This window comes from Capsicum annuum, chromosome 8, assembly GCF_002878395.1.
Source record: "Capsicum annuum cultivar UCD-10X-F1 chromosome 8, UCD10Xv1.1, whole genome shotgun sequence".
Classification (NCBI taxonomy): domain Eukaryota; kingdom Viridiplantae; phylum Streptophyta; class Magnoliopsida; order Solanales; family Solanaceae; genus Capsicum; species Capsicum annuum.
Window position 1 is genome coordinate 141,757,713 of NC_061118.1, and position 15,656 is coordinate 141,773,368.

Consider the following 15,656-nt stretch of genomic DNA (forward strand, 5'->3'; position numbering starts at 1 on the left):
AAAAATTAAAAAGAAAAAAAGAAAAAAAGAAAAAAATAAATAAAAATTAAAGTAAAATTAAAAAGGTAAAAATAAAAATTGAAAGATCTAAATATGAAGTTATTATTTATTATAAGGATATTCATGTAATTTACTTTATTTATCAAGAATAATTTCATCTAAAAAAATATTAATTAATAGATAAAAATTATTTTAAGAAAATTTTTTTAATTTAGGCTAAAATTTAGACCACCCTAATTAAGATCATTCTTTAGATTCACCGGTCCAGTAATAAGCCCATAAAAAGGTTACAAGGCAACGCGTCACAAAGAGAAAGCCTCTTGTGAATGGGTATCGCCGCAGTGTGGATTATATTTGGATTTTTCTAGGGCTTTTTTCATTGTGAAAAAAAAAAACGAGATAAGCTCAGCTTCAGCTCAGCTCCCAATTTCCCCTCTTTTTTTTTCTCAAATATGCGTAAGTGCAGCTTAGCTTGCGGTATTTGTAGCTATTTCACTCCAATTTCTTGTCCTTGCTGATTTTAGGTATGTATCCCTTGACCCATATTGTTAATTTTGTGTGTTTTTTATTTTTTATATTTTTGGTTCAAGATTATGGTTTTTTTCGATACCTTTATTAAGTTTTATGTGAAGACACGTTGGTTTCTTGATTGCGGAGGTTCTGTTTCTTTTTCAATTTAAAGAAGGTTTAATTTGTCCTTTTTGGGAAAAGGGTTTCACTTTTGGTAGTTCTGTTTATCAAAATCGCTTTTAGTTCTGCTCATGTAGTTTAAAGCTTCATATTCTTTTTTCTATCTGCTCTGCAAGGGCTGTTACTGATTTATCTGAGCCGTGAAATGTTTTATCTAATGTTTTTTGCTCCTGCAAGTGCTATTTCTGAATCGGTAGTTACAGGATTTTGGATGTCCTTGAAAGATTAGAAGCTAGGGTTTTTTAAAGTCCTTAATTAGGTTTTGGAATATACAATTGTTTCGTTCTGGAAAATGATCAATTGATAGAAGAGGGGGGGGGGGGGGGCCTTAGCTTTGTTTTATAGAACGGGAGACTTGATTCCCTAGAATAACTTCTGTTTTGAGCCGAGGGTTTTATTGGGAGCCGCCTCTCTACCCTACAAAGGTAGGGGTAAGGTCCGCGTAAGATTTACGCTCTCCAGGGTATGATGTTGTGTTATGAAGCTATGGTTTTGGTAAGAGATGTTTTGAGGGTTGTGGGTTTGGGCATGCAAAGTTCTTGTTTATGGGACTGGATGCGTTTTCAAGTGTTCATCTTGAAAGCTTGTTAATTGTATTTTGGAGCTTGTTATTAATTGCGTGGATAGTTGGGTTTTTATTGGAATGGTCTTACTTTAGATGTATTCTTTGGCATGTCTGTGCCTTGAAGGCCTACATGTATGGCTGGTCATCTGTTTCCTAATTCTAGAGATTATCACCTATTTTTGCTGATTTTGGATATTTAGATTGACAGTAGCTGTTGCATAGTACTGCATGGATTTCTTATTGAAATAACTTTTGATGTTTAAGAATATCCAAATGTTAAATATTAAAATATGTCTAGAGAAATGTGTGAATGACTCTCAGATGGAGTGGTCATAGTGTAGTGTGAAATAGTTCATTGATATGCTTGGTTCCTGTTGCAGAAGATTAATTAAGCCTTTCAAATTTCAGAACCTTGGAACATTTTTCTTGTGTATCCGGGGCTTTACCACTTAAAGGCTGTAAAATCGCTGCTATTGATTTTTTTCCTACATATTTTTTCTGCAACATTTCTCTTTTATTTATGCTCTTTTAACTTTTTTTTTTGGAAAACCGTGGTGTCCGGGAAATCAATAGTTCAAACCGCATTCAAAGGTAGGGCATTTCCCATTTTTATAGGAACTTCTGTACCAGAAACAATGGTATCTCCAATTATATAGCCCCTCTGGGATGTAAAATATATCTCTTCTCACCATCCCCATAGTGTATGAGACAAATGTATGCATTTCGATTAGGTCGTATTCTATGGTTACGATTCTACCATATATGTCTTTTTCATTCCGTCGAAAATCGATTTTACGGTATAGACGCTTATGACCTCCCCTCTATGCCTTGCGGTAATGATTCCTCTGGCATTACGACCTTTACCACAACAACGCGGTCCATAGATCAAATTATTTCGTGGATTGGATTTCACTTGACTGTCTACGGTTCCATTGCGTGTGTTCGGGCTAGAAATTTTGTATAAAGGTATTGCCATGCTATTAAGTATTTTTATTTAAGTTCTTTTCTTTCTAAGAGGTGGAATAGAATAACCCGGTTGAAGCGTAATGATAGCTTACGCGCACCTCGACTAATTCCACGTAATATCTGCCATCTCTCACCAGCAACAACAACAGGTACCAGGTAACTCTATCCCCCAAGGCTAGGCTAGGACAGATGGAAGAAATCACCTAGTGTTAGACAAATTGAGCCTGAGACCTCATGGTGCTCAACCCAGTGCATTGAATCACTAAGCCACACCCTTGGGTGCATCAATGCTCTTTTAACTTATGGACTTCATGTTGTCTGGCGCTCACTGTTGTCTCGTTTGAGACCATTTGGCTAACGTGCAATATGCTTGTGATGTAGTTTAGCATAGATTTATTGAACCCAGGGCATGCTAAATGTTTCTACGTTTTAGAAATCACGGGGTGGGGCTGTCTCCTCAAATATGAAGACTAGTTTACCAAGAAAAAGTGGTTTTTGTATATGTGGAGTAGCAGTTTACTTCAGCTTGTGGACACCGAGTGGTGTGGCACCTTGTCTTTATGTTTGACTCAAGTAGTGACATATACTGTAGTACATACTTGTTGACATCATTAATCAAAAATTTTGATTGTGAGAAAGACACACACTTGATCATTTATGTGTATGTCATCTGTGCCAAGATGCGTAAATTAGTGTTATGTTGTTTGTGTAATTTTGAAGCTGTGGTCATTGACATGCAAGATCCTTTTTGATTATGTGAATCAAATTTCTATTTATCACTTGGAGGGGTTTTCCGTTATACTTTTCTTTTTACCTGGTTTTGATGTGCGGCTTCCTTTCCATTCAAAAAGGGATTCATTAGTTTTCTTGCTGTTTCTCTATGTGCAGTGATCTTCTCGTGCTATTGAATAAGCCAGATCCAGGGGCAGAAGATGGTGTAAATAACGTAGTGGTTTTATTTTAACGTGCAGGGCACTCTGTCCACAATTTTGACCTTGTATGCACTCTTGCGTTTATCTGTCATGTCCAGCAATCTTGTTTCTCAGCAGTTTTCAGGACCACCTGATGGTCAGCTTGTTCAAATGGACCATGTTTCCAGTAATCCCGACCCTGTAGCACATAAGCAGACAAGTATCGTTGGGCACATGCCAAATATTTCTGAATCACATCAGTTTGTTTGGTCAAGTGAGACTACAGCCAATAGATTTGATACTACAGTTCCTGCGAATCAGTCGGGGCAGATGGGACCCAGAATGAACTCTCAGCACTTCATGTTGTCACATCAGCAGACCAGTGGAGATAGATATGTGCCAAATAGTCCAGGTGTGCAGAAATCATCAGTACTCACCAAACGGAAGGCTGGGATGGAATCAGTGCTGCATGGTTCTAATAAGCAAACTGCACAGGGAGCTTCTTTGTCGCAGACTCCAGGTTTTGTGCAACAATCTTCTGCTATTAAGAAACCTGGCCAACAACAGTCAAAGTTAACTTCTGGAGCTTCACCGAATCTTTCTGTATCAAGCAAGAAAATGACCCGAAATGAGTCCATATCCAACAGAAGTGCCTCCCAGCGGTCGCAGACTCCAAAAGGACGAACTATTCAAGTTGAGTCGACCTCCAAGGCTCAGTCAGAGTCCTCTGATGCCATTAGGTCCAAAATGAGAGAATCACTTGCTTCAGCTCTGGCTATGGCATGCCAGAATCCAGTTACTGTTGTAAATGCTGCCAAGGATTCGGGTGAAGCAGTTGGTTCTCAGCCTTCGCAACTGAACGTAACTCCGACAACTGCCAATGAAGGTCTACCTCAAACCTCTGTCTCACATATACCTCAGAACTCTGGTGATGTACTTCCTTCAACTGGCGCTTTTTCCGTTGATGGAAATAATGACAGTCAGAGTTCATGTCTTGGGCTTCATGATGATGTGAGCATGGGAAATTCTGTACCTTGTTCTAATGAATTTGAGTTGCATGTGGATGATGTTCCATTCAGTGACAATTTCTTTGTCAAAGATGAACTCTTGCAAGGGAATGGTCTCACTTGGGCGATGGATCTAGATATGCAGTTAAGAGAAACTGATTTCCTCCAGGATGCTGAAAAGGCCAATTTGTTTGATGAGGTTGTGGTTGAAGATGAAGGCGAGCTTGCAAAATCATCTCCCGAAGATTTAGCTTTGCAAATTGAGGTGGAACTTTTTAAATTATTTGGAGGTGTGAACAAAAAATATAAAGAGAAGGGCAGGTCTCTTCTCTTCAACCTAAAAGATCGCAATAATCCTGACCTCAGAGAGAGAGTGATGTCAGGTGAGATACCCCCCGATAAATTATGTTCAATGACTGCTGAAGAACTTGCTTCAAAGGAGCTATCCGAGTGGCGGGTGGCAAAAGCCGAGGAACTTGCTCAAATGGTTGTTTTACCTGATAATGCAATTGACATGAGACGCCTGGTTAAGAAAACTCACAAGGGTGAATATCAGGTTGATTTTGAAAGGGATGATAATAATATTGCAGCTGAGATATCTGCAGGTTCAACTGTCTCACAGTTCATGCCGAAGATAGAGAAGGGAAGAAAATCTAGTCCTTCTGGTGCAGATGAGATTGGAAGTAAAGGAAATGTTACCAGCCAACATAATAGCTCAGAAAAGCAAGATGTGAAAGATAGCTTGGTAATTCCAGCTGATGGGACTGATTTGATGCAGGGGATGGTTGTTGAAGAATTCAAGGATGCAGAATTTCTTCCTCCTATTGTTTCCTTGGATGAATTCATGGAATCACTCGATTCCGAACCTCCTTTTGAGAACTTGCCTGTTGAAAACAATCATTCTGCATCTCGTCCAGACAAAGAAAGCTCCAAGGACCCTAACAAAGTTGTGGGTTCTGGTCTAGCTGCTAAAGACCCTGCTGTTGCTTCTGCAGACAAAGCTATTGAAGGGACCAAGAATCATGTCGAACAAAAGGAGGCTCTGGTATCTACGGGGAGCCCTGTAGTAAAGAAAGTAACTAGTTCTGGTAATGCACCTTTCAAATATACCGAGAGCCTTGACAAGGTGGCAGGACCACGTGGTGGTGCTTCTACCTTCCCTTGTATCTGGGAGGGGTCACTGCAGCTTACTATTTCGTCCTTGGTGACAGTCTTGGGTTCATTCAGAAGGTATGCCTGTTCTCTAAAATAGCTTAGCAGATCATTGTTTGAGCAATTACTGTCGCTCTTGTATTTTAGCGCACTGTTGTCACATTTGAGTCTCTACAGTTCATTTTTTCAATACTATTTTTCTGTGAGTTTTTAAGTACCATGTTATTCTTTTTAGATCCTCTTGATAATTGATTTTTCCTGAAAATTCTCCAGTTGAATGGATTGCGACTGCAATTTAAATGCATGTTGCATGATTGCTATGTATGCTTTGGATTAGTTGTTCTGTAGTTTCTCTTTTAGTAGTGCTTTGCATTAGATTTCCTGTGTGTGTTCTATATTATCTAGTCTGGAGTCCAACTTCCTTCATTGTTCTGCGTATTCCCTTCTAAAACATTTAAAATGCACTTGTTGATTAGAATTTTACAAGTGGTGCTAACAAGAGTGGCATTTCTTCTATTATCTTCTGTTGCAGTGGTGAAAAAACACCAACTAACGAGTGGTCAAGCTCTCTTGAGATAAAGGGTAGAGTTCGACTTGATGCATTTGAGAAATTTCTTCAAGAGCTTCCCATGTCACGAAGTCGTGCAGTCATGGTATCTTATGGTTCTCCTTCCTTTGTTGTAGTTGGTCTTTTCTGCCATACTGCAGGTTGCAGATTATTGCAGATAGCATGTAGTTTTTGGTTATTTTTTGATGACTTCCGTGGTCAAACAGAGAATGTATATTTCAGCTGTTGGGAATACAGGGATATATGCAATATATGGTTGCTGAATGGTTTGGGTGGATATGGTTTCAACTTCTTATTGGATGATTTGCTTTTTGGGTTGAGCCGTGGATGGAAATGTCTTAAGAGTCGAATAATTATGTGTTGTAGACTTTACAGATTTTCTTTAATGCCCGGCAAATCAGGCCTTTTCAATGGCAAAGATACACATTTTTTAAAGATAAAATCAACGGAGCATTCAATTTTACACTATTCAGCTTTTATAACAAGTATCTAGTCTGCGTAAAACTGCAATTTTTCCGACTCATTTGACTTGGCCATCGTCTTAAACTGAAGTGGATGATAACTTTTGTAGTAAAATGATGCAATGACACTACTTCTGAATGGTCAAGTTTACATCTTGAGATTTGTAATTGGTGACACCAACACGTTATATTATGCTTTAGATAGATTGCAAAAAGATCTTCAATCTTCAAATCGGTTGTGCTAATCATTTTGCATATGCAGGTTGTTCAATTTGTGCTGAAGGACAAGTCATCTGAGAGTGAACGGGCCAGCCTTTCTGAGGTACTTTTTTTCTAAAAAATTTTTTTTATAGCAATTCTTGTTCATTAAAATTTGTTAGTTTATGTTTTGCTTACTGGGTCTTCAATAATCTTATAGGCAGTGGATTCATATGCCTCAGATGAGAGGTTGGGGTTCGCGGAGCCGGCTCCAGGAGTGGAACTATATCTGTGTCCACCGCATATACTTGATATGATAGGCAAAAAGCTTTCCAAGGACCCTAAGGAGCTATATGATTCTACAGAAAATGGTCTAATTGGCGTTGTTGTATGGAGAAAACTTCACATAAGTTCAACAATATCACCTAACTCTTCTTCTCACCATAAACATGGCTTGAAAAAACAACAGATGACTCCTAGAGGACAGCACGAAAAAGACAGAAATGTTAATGTAAATTCGACATCTAAAGGAATCATGCCTATGCCTTCGAAACATGACCTTGCAATGGATGATGACGATGATATTCCACCTGGATTTGGTCCCAAAGCAGGTCGTGACGATGATGATTTGCCTGAGTTTAATTTTTCTGGCAACATAAATGCTTCTAGGCCTAGGCACCCAGCACAAAACATGTCGCATGGGTCAAGAATGGCCCCGTATAACCAACCAGTACCTTCTCGCCCTATAGACCATATGAGAGAACTTATACTCAAGTATGGGCAAACTGGATCAGCTAGTAGTAACGATAGAGTTGCAAATGTTGGTCTTGGAATTGAACCATGGAATGATGATGATGATGACATCCCCGAGTGGCGGCCACAAGCCCCCCCCAGCCTTGCAGCGTCCTCCATACCCTTTAGACCATAGTTATCCGTGGCCACACTTGGCTTATCAGAGGCCATTGGCAACGCCCATCGCTTTGCCTATGCAACCACCAATAAATAATGGTACTCCAAGCAGGCCACAAATTATGTCACCGAGGGGGCAATATCAAGTTGATTGGAGAAGGGCTCGGGGTTTCTGAAGTTTTTCTTTTTGTCAAGAGTGATTAGCCATGATGTAAATTCTGAATAGCGTTTTTTCTTTTTCGTCATATCTGGCTTTTAAACTTTAGACTAGGTATCTAGCCTTTTCTTTTAGATGTTTTAAACAGGAGTTTATTTTGTACTTCACCATAAAGGCAAGAGATTATGTCAATCTCTTCCAGTAGTTTTATTTTCACCATGGAAAAAGAAATACTTTATTCTGCCTTTAAAAACTTTACTTCCGTGGCTTATTATATTAGCTAGGAACTCCCTTGGAACCGTGGGCTTTTCTTATAAATCTCTTTCCATTTAAATTCATAATAGTGATTAATGGAATTAAAAAGCTAATTTTCCTTTATTCTTCTTTTTGATGTCATGGTCAGTGTGAATGATCTTAATAAACATAACATGAGTTCATAAGTGGAATTTGGGGAGGGAAGTGTGTATGCAATCTTACATGAGTTCATAAGTGGAATTTGGGGAGGGAAATGTGTACGCAATCTTACTTGCCAAGTAGATATGTTTTTGTTGCCCAAGTAACACATAAAAAACAGTATGAAAGGAAATACAATAATGAAGAATAATGATGAAGCTATGCTGAAAATACAGTGATAATGATCTCGCAATTGCAATATTCATTTGATATCAACAAGAGAGACGGGAAAAGAATAATAATTGAAATGTTAGTAGTAGACTCAACTTTCAACTATCAAATAAATGCCATAACGTGTATAAATCATAACTGAAATCTAATCGAACCAAATCTCAATATCCTGACATAAAGTCAAATAAGCACCAAGGAGAAATAACAATTTACACTTATAATTGACATAACCCCTTTGCTTTTACCTACAACCAATTTAAAGAATCTTAAAAGAAAAAAACTATATCATTGTGCAAATGGATCAAACTATTGAAGGAGAACATTTTTCTTTCATTTACAAATGAATGAATCAACAATAATACTCTATATATCTAACGTGATTCTGCTTTACTCCAGCTGTTATTCTGAAATCAATAGTAGCTAGCTCATCGATAGTGTCGCTTGGATTTAGTACCTTCACCCCAAAGCGCGCTTGAGGGCAGCTTTTTGCTCGGCTGACAATCTTGTAGGGAATTTAACATCAAACTTGATCTTTAAATCACCCCTGTTGCCAGGTTCCTTTGTGATTGGCATGCCTTCTTTTGCAACCACGAGCTCATAACCAGGTCTTACAATTTGATTCACTGGAATAGTCAATTCACGACTATCTAATGTTGTCAGGTTGACAGTTTTTCCTCCCAATGCCTCTGCTAATGTTACTTTATAGTTCCTAATAAGGTCGTTCCCATCTCTCTTGTAAACATCGTGGGGTTTCTCATCGATTACGAACACGAGGTCTGCTGGAAGCTGGTTCAACTGCTCATTCCCTTTGTCTGGGAATGTTATCTTTGTACCTTTCTTCCAGCCAGGTTTTACATCAATGGTTAAAATTTCTGATTCTGTCACTAACCACCTGCAATAACTCTCATATTAAATATCTCAGCAGAGAGACCATATGTTGCAAATGGATATTAAGTCTTGATATACGTCAAATGTATGGTACGTGTAACTAGTAAAGCAGTACACCGGAGAAACATTTGTTTGTATGTTGGGCAGAAGGTTTCCATCCTCAATGATTATATGCACAAGGATATCTAAATTAAAGTGAGGAGCATTTCTGAATGCAATCTCCTTCTTTAGGAAGGGAACAAACCAGAAAGAAGTTCATCAAGTATTTACATGAAAGAGAAATCTTTCTATTAGTAGAATCATGGGGACCTGGAATGCAATTCATGATTCATGGATAAGTTTGGATGGAGGAAACGTCTTATCAGAAGGTGTAGGACCGAACAATTTGATAACTGAAGAGGAGGTCAGGTGATCAGAGATGGGCAGCTAAGCCTTTGTTCTATGAATTGCTATTGATGATGCTAAAAGTACCTCATAACTATATGTCACTTATACTACTTGTCGAATTGTACATGTGAAAAGATTTTAAGACAATGGAAAGAGAGAGGGCGAAAAAGGGAAGTGCTTACCCATTCTTATCGACCACAGTTCTAGATATCTTCATTTTCCTCGTAGATCCAGAATAAAGCTCCTCAAGGCTGCAAGGCAATTTACTCTCCACTGGTGGCGGTTTCTTGGGCATATTAGCACCAGTTCCATTGCTAGCTGTCCTGAAAATATTCTCACCCCCACCAAATCCCGCAAAGGCACTTCCTTCTGATGAGAATCTCGTGGACTTTACTCCAGTTGACCCAAATCCGAAAGGACTGCTCCCGAAAAATTCTGCAAAAATGTCCTCAGCATTTCGAGGATGACCACTACATCCAGGTGATGGCATCTCCTTTAGACCTTCTTCACCATATTGATCATAGATTTGTCTTTTATCAGGATCACTTAAAATCTGAAGAAAGGAGTAACACTTGATAATAAGAATGGCACTAATATCTTATTCATTCTTCTATATCTATGATTATTAGAATTAATGTACATGGTATCGATTCACAATTAGTTAAATCAGTCAATTACAACAGATGAGAAAGGTCATAGAGACAAAACACTAAGACATACAAAATATGACATAAACAAAATTTATTCTACTTGTTTACAAAGGTGTATGGAAAGCAACAAATTCTACAACCACTAGAGTTATGAAAACGAAAGAGGACCGGATCAGTTTATTAGAAACAAGAGCGGAGGCCATCGGATAACTGAGAAAGACCTTTCACTTATACAGATAGTTAAAAGGAAATAACGTTTGATCCTTTTAGCAGCTTCAGTATCATAGTTTTCTTAGAAGTCAGAGTTCCAAGATTTTTCCTTTAAGTTACACATACTTTTCACAAATTAGCACAAAAATGTTGACGACAATCAAACCTTCAAAAGATTTCTAAAAGAAAAGCCATTACACATACAACAGAATCAATCAAACCACCCTTGTTGCCCTTCAAGTTGCACCAAGAATGTACGAAAATCTTCAAATACATAACAATAACTCAGTATTTTCAGCATTATGGTTATTTTCAAACCTTCAAAAGGTTTCTAAAAGAAAAGCCGTTAGGCGTTACACCTAAGAAACAACATAATCAATCGAAAACCACCCGCGTTCCCTTCAAGTTGCACCAAGAATATACCCAAAGTCATCAAATACAAAACAAAAGCTCAAGTTTTTCTGCATTATTATTATATCTAGACACGTGATTACGGACATTTTTATAGATATGCACATTAAACAAAAGAAAGGTTAGTGTAACAAACTTCATAAGCCTCAGATATTTGCTTGAATTGAGCCTCAGCTTCCTTCTTGTTGTTGGGATTCTTATCAGGATGCCATTTCATGGCCAATTTTCTATAAGCCTTCTTTAGATCATCCTCCGTCGCCGTCTTTACAACGTTCAACACGTTATAATAATCCACCCCCATTTTCTTTCTACCTAAACCCAATTTTCTTCTGATTGTCAATATATACCTCCAATTATCAAAAATTCAAACAACCCCTTATCCTCCCAGCAAAAAGGGGTCCTTTAGAAACTGCAAGTTCAAGAAAATTACCCAAAATTAAAGCATGAAAAAGAAGAAATCCCAAATCAAGATTGGCCATAAAAATGAAAATTCCAATTTGTTATTATGTAAATGGTTCAATCTTTTTTCGCAATGGAGTAAAAGGGGGTCTTTGAATATAAATTTAGCACATACCAAGATCAATATTCACATTGAAATGAAAATTCCAAATTTCTTTTCTTTTTTGTTCAAGATCACCAAAATTTTTCAAGACGAATTACTTTGTATTATTCAAATCGATTTTCATGACATACCTTTATCAATATCCCAAAGGAAAATGATTTTTTTTTTTGATATTTCTGACTTTGTATAATGAATTCCAATTCAAAATTTCTCAGTTTCAGCACATTTATTCAAATCAAGAATTACCAAGAAAATGAAATGAAATATTTAAAACCAAAATTTGACAGGTTTGTGAAATATGTAGAAACAAAAAGAAATTTGGTGACCTTGATGCAGTACTATTTTTCTGACATTTTATAACGAGAAGGTCCCTAACGAGAATAACGGAATCTCGCGCACTATCTCATTTTCTAATTTCGTTTTTAGTTATCTTAATAAGAAAATGTTATCCAAAAATTCTTAGGTGTTATTCATAATCCTCTCCTTTATAACCATTCTTCAGCAACTGTAGAACCTTAATTGTGATTTTTATTGCAATAGTTTCATAATTATAAAAAAATAACAAATTATATTTTGTATTTAAGTAAACTGTTGCTATACAAGTACATATACAACAAGATTTACTGCTTTTATTTTACTCAAATTAATTGAGTTAAATAAAAAATAATTATCCCAACTATTTTTCTTCTTCTTCTCCTCCTCCTCCTCTTCTTCTTCTTCTTCCTCCTCTTCTTCTTCCTCCTCTTCTTCTTCCTCCTCTTCCTCCTCCTCTTCTTTTAATTTTTTTTTCGCTTTTATTTTAACACTTCTATTTCTCTTTCTTCATTTTTTTTCCTTTTTCACTTTTTTTTTTGAATTTTGAATTTTTTTTATTTTTTTTTACTCTTCTATCTCTATCTTTTATTTTTAAAATACAAATATCTATATCATATATACATATTCAAAAAATATACAAAATAAATAGACATACAGATCTGCGTATATATTTAAGGTAAAAAACATACATATATATCTGCATATGTATTTATAGAAATACATATCTGACCCACATGTATATATAAACACATAGGACACAAAATCTTTATAACAAAAATGACAATTATATACATATACATATAGGTAAAAAAAAAAATACGTGATACATGTCTTAAACAGTAAAAGAAAACAAATAATTACTATGTTACCCTCTAAAATGATATAGTATGTACAGTTCAAAGACAAATCCAACACCGTATAAAATACATATATCTTTGCATATGTATTTACAGAATACATACCTGATCCATATGTATATTCTTATTTTATATGAGTCACCTTTGTATTTCGCAAATACATATGAAAATATATAGTATAGTTATGTTTGCTACTGTTTAATATGAATATGATATGTATTTCGTAAATACATATGTATGTTTTGTATTGTAAATACATATCCAGATTTGTATGGTTATGTGTTTTGTATTTTTTTGAATACGTGTATGTGATATACATATTTGTCTTTTCAAAATAAAATTTAGAGATAAAAGAGTAAAAAATGAAAAAAAAAAATAAAAAGAAAAACACGAAAAAAAGAGAAGTGAAAAAGAAAAAAAAAGAAGAAAGAGAAAAAAAAGAAAATAAAAGAAAAAAAGGAAGCAAAATAAAATAGAAAAAAAAAAGAAAACGAAAATAGAAAAAGAAAAAAAAGATATGAGAAAGGAAAAAAAATGGAAAAGGAAAAAAAAAGAAATAGAAGAAAGAAAATAAAGTGAAAAGAAAAAGAAATCAAAATAAAAAAATAAGATGAAAAAAAGCTAACAAGAAAAAAAAGTAGAGATATAAGAGAGTGAAAGACAATAATAATGTTTTATTTTGAAATCTTGAAGATCGTGGAGATAATTCTATCTCCACATAATGAAGACCATTGGACCGCACGAGAGCCCCCCGTATAAACGAATTTTATCGGCCTTGCGTAACTGCGAGCTTCCGCTAAGGGGTCGTGGTCTAGGATCTTCAAATATGAAAAAAGGGGGAAAAATTTTTTTTAAAAAAAAAGAAAAAAAAAAGAAGATAAATAGAAGAGAGAAAATAAAGTGAAAATAAAAATATAAAAAAAATAAAAAATAAAATGATAAAAATATAAGATGAAAGAAAAGGGGTAAAAGATTTGACTAGTAGAGTGAAAATACGAAAATGTAAAGTAGTGAGAGTAAAACATGCATTTGTCTAGTTAATGAGTAAAATAATGTTATTCTTGCTATAAACTGCAATTTTACAAAAGTATTGCTATTTATTGTAATTATAGTCTTAAGTATGTTACTTTTTATAATTTTTTCATTTTTTATTCTATCAATTTTATCGGGTTTACATATGATGTCACTCAGTTAATAATTATTAGGGTAAGTATAGAGACTAATAAACTTAATTTCATAATTAAGTTAAATATCAATAATTAAGGGGTCGTTTGGTTGCAAAAGCGTTATCCCATTATATATAGGGAAACGGACATCATATGGCCATTTTAAAAATAAATAGTTGAGAAAATACACAATTACCCCCTGAACTGTACCCAAAAAGGTTATGACACACCTCAACTTAAAGGGGGTCCTATTACCCCCTGAACTAATTAAAAATGTAATTTTGACACCCTTAGTGTCTATGTGGCACATACGTGGCACACACATGTGCCTACGTGGACACTTTAGTGTGTTGTACCACGTAGGCACTAAAGGTATCAAAATTATACTTTTAATTAGTTCAGGGGGTAATATGACCCCCTTTAAGTTGAGGTGTATCATAATTTTTTTGGGTATAGTTCAGGGGGTTATTGAGTATTATCTCTAAATAGTTCAAGTTTGAGATTTTACCAAAAAGTGGCCAGTTGGATAAAGTATTTCCACTTTATAATCATTTCTTAATTTGAGTCATTTTGGCCCATGTAGTTCAGATACAGTTTATATACCATATTGATACAATCCATATACAGTACTGATACAGTTTTCAACTTGGCCATTCGATCCTTTTAAAAATATTTCAGTTTCTTTTTTTGCTATAAATTTTTTAACTGAAATATATTCATTTTTTTATTGTTTAGAAATAATAATTAAATATAATTATATAAAAACAGTATAATTGTTATATAGAATATGTATCTATATAAAATATATGTATAGAAATTGTATAGCTCTACCAAATATGTATATGTATAAAATAAATATAAAAATATATAAAAATTGTATAAAAATTATATAATTATTGTATAAAATGTATAAATAAAATGTACAATTATTGTATTAATTGTGTATCAAAACTATATAGTTTTCGTATAGAATATTTATATATATAAGATATGTGCAGAAACTGTATAGAAGGTGCATAGAAACTGTATAGAACAAGTCAACAAATTGAAATGGCTAGAAAGTGAAATTTAAATTACATGGTCATTTTCATGAAAATAGTTTGATCTGAAGTGTCGTTTCTGTCCTTTCCCCTTATACATATGGGATAACATATCCCATCATTATGGATCCCATTATTATGACATAAATAGTGGGATAAATAATTTCAGGACTAAGTTATACCTCCAACCAAATACAGAATAAAATAATCTTATATTTTATCTCAAAAATATTATACCTTATAACTCACATCAAACGATCCTTAAATATTAACTGGGATGGTAAAAATAACATTATTTTTTAGTGGGGCCAAGACACAACCATATTTTACAGTTACCAGGTGTACAAATGATTAGTCCATTTTGCTAAACTCAAGATGTCATTATAGTCATAAGCCCAATTTGATGTCACATGGCTAATGATGTGACATGTCAAGTCAAGTAAAAGAGCCAACAAGATCATGCCACATCTCAAAATGCTGCAACATACGCAACCAAATCCATGACCAATAAAAATGCACCATGTGTACAAATGACATATTCCGTCCAATCAAATGTTGTATGTCACTTAAATCTAATTGGTAAAAAAAAAATCATCTTCACCATGACTCATTCTTTTTTACAACTATAAATAGGGGTCTCATAATTCAGAAAAAGAATAAAAAATTCTTATACGAAGCAAGAGAGAGCTCGTGGATCAAAAGTTGTAGATTTCTCTACAAATTCAAGCATTCAAGATCCAGTTCATCAAGATTCAAGATCAAGACCACAAGATTCAATAACAAGCTCAAAGGCCCTTAAATTCAAGTACAAGTCGAGATTACCTTGAGTTTGCTTACCTTCAGAAAGTGTTGTAAATATTGGAGTCCTCTTTCCAACAGAATAATTCATTCATAATTTTGACGTTCCCATTCCTAGATATGATTTATCATGTGAAGCCATGCAAACCTAAAATTGTGAACAT

General features: G+C 35.0%; 2 protein-coding genes across 6 annotated transcripts; one reads left to right on the forward strand and one right to left on the reverse strand.

Moving 5' to 3' along the window:
- The first annotated feature begins 305 nt into the window (after positions 1-305).
- Positions 306-7,837, forward strand: LOC107839116 (death-inducer obliterator 1). Of its 2 annotated transcripts, none has more exons than XM_016682480.2 (5): positions 306-524; positions 3,193-5,369; positions 5,824-5,944; positions 6,583-6,642; positions 6,739-7,837. In XM_016682480.2, the coding sequence occupies exons 2-5, from the start codon at positions 3,244-3,246 to the stop codon at positions 7,444-7,446; spliced, it is 3,015 nt and encodes a 1,004-aa protein (XP_016537966.2). In that variant the 5' UTR covers positions 306-524; positions 3,193-3,243; the 3' UTR covers positions 7,447-7,837. The 2 variants fall into 2 exon arrangements, with proteins under 2 accessions (XP_016537966.2, XP_016537965.2); XM_016682479.2 differs by having other exon boundaries at positions 307-524; positions 3,110-5,369.
- A 495-nt stretch (positions 7,838-8,332) lies between these two features.
- Positions 8,333-15,656, reverse strand: LOC107839117 (dnaJ homolog subfamily B member 4). Of its 4 annotated transcripts, none has more exons than XM_047395851.1 (4): positions 15,532-15,656; positions 10,891-11,163; positions 9,666-10,036; positions 8,333-9,100 (listed from the first exon to the last, which is right to left on the reverse strand). In XM_047395851.1, exons 2-4 carry the CDS (start codon positions 11,053-11,055, stop codon positions 8,665-8,667), a joined length of 972 nt encoding a protein of 323 aa, XP_047251807.1. In that variant the 5' UTR covers positions 11,056-11,163; positions 15,532-15,656; the 3' UTR covers positions 8,333-8,664. The 4 variants fall into 4 exon arrangements, with proteins under 4 accessions (XP_047251807.1, XP_016537967.1, XP_016537968.1 ...); XM_016682481.2 differs by lacking the exon at positions 15,532-15,656 and adding an exon at positions 11,448-11,772; XM_016682482.2 differs by lacking the exon at positions 15,532-15,656 and adding an exon at positions 11,643-11,760.

Excerpts from the sequence above, each read along its gene's own strand:
- LOC107839116 (XM_016682480.2), top strand. The coding sequence starts at position 3,244 with ATGTCCAGCAATCTTGTTTCTCAGCAGTTTTCAGGACCACCTGATGGT. Across the intron at positions 5,370-5,823 it reads GTCTTGGGTTCATTCAGAAG|TGGTGAAAAAACACCAACTA; the intron begins GTATGCCTGTTC and ends CTTCTGTTGCAG. Across the intron at positions 6,643-6,738 it reads AACGGGCCAGCCTTTCTGAG|GCAGTGGATTCATATGCCTC; the intron begins GTACTTTTTTTC and ends ATAATCTTATAG.
- LOC107839117 (XM_047395851.1), bottom strand. The coding sequence starts at position 11,055 with ATGGGGGTGGATTATTATAACGTGTTGAACGTTGTAAAGACGGCGACG. Across the intron at positions 10,037-10,890 it reads AAATATCTGAGGCTTATGAA|ATTTTAAGTGATCCTGATAA; the intron begins GTTTGTTACACT and ends TCCTTTCTTCAG. Across the intron at positions 9,101-9,665 it reads ACTGTGGTCGATAAGAATGG|GTGGTTAGTGACAGAATCAG; the intron begins GTAAGCACTTCC and ends GAGTTATTGCAG.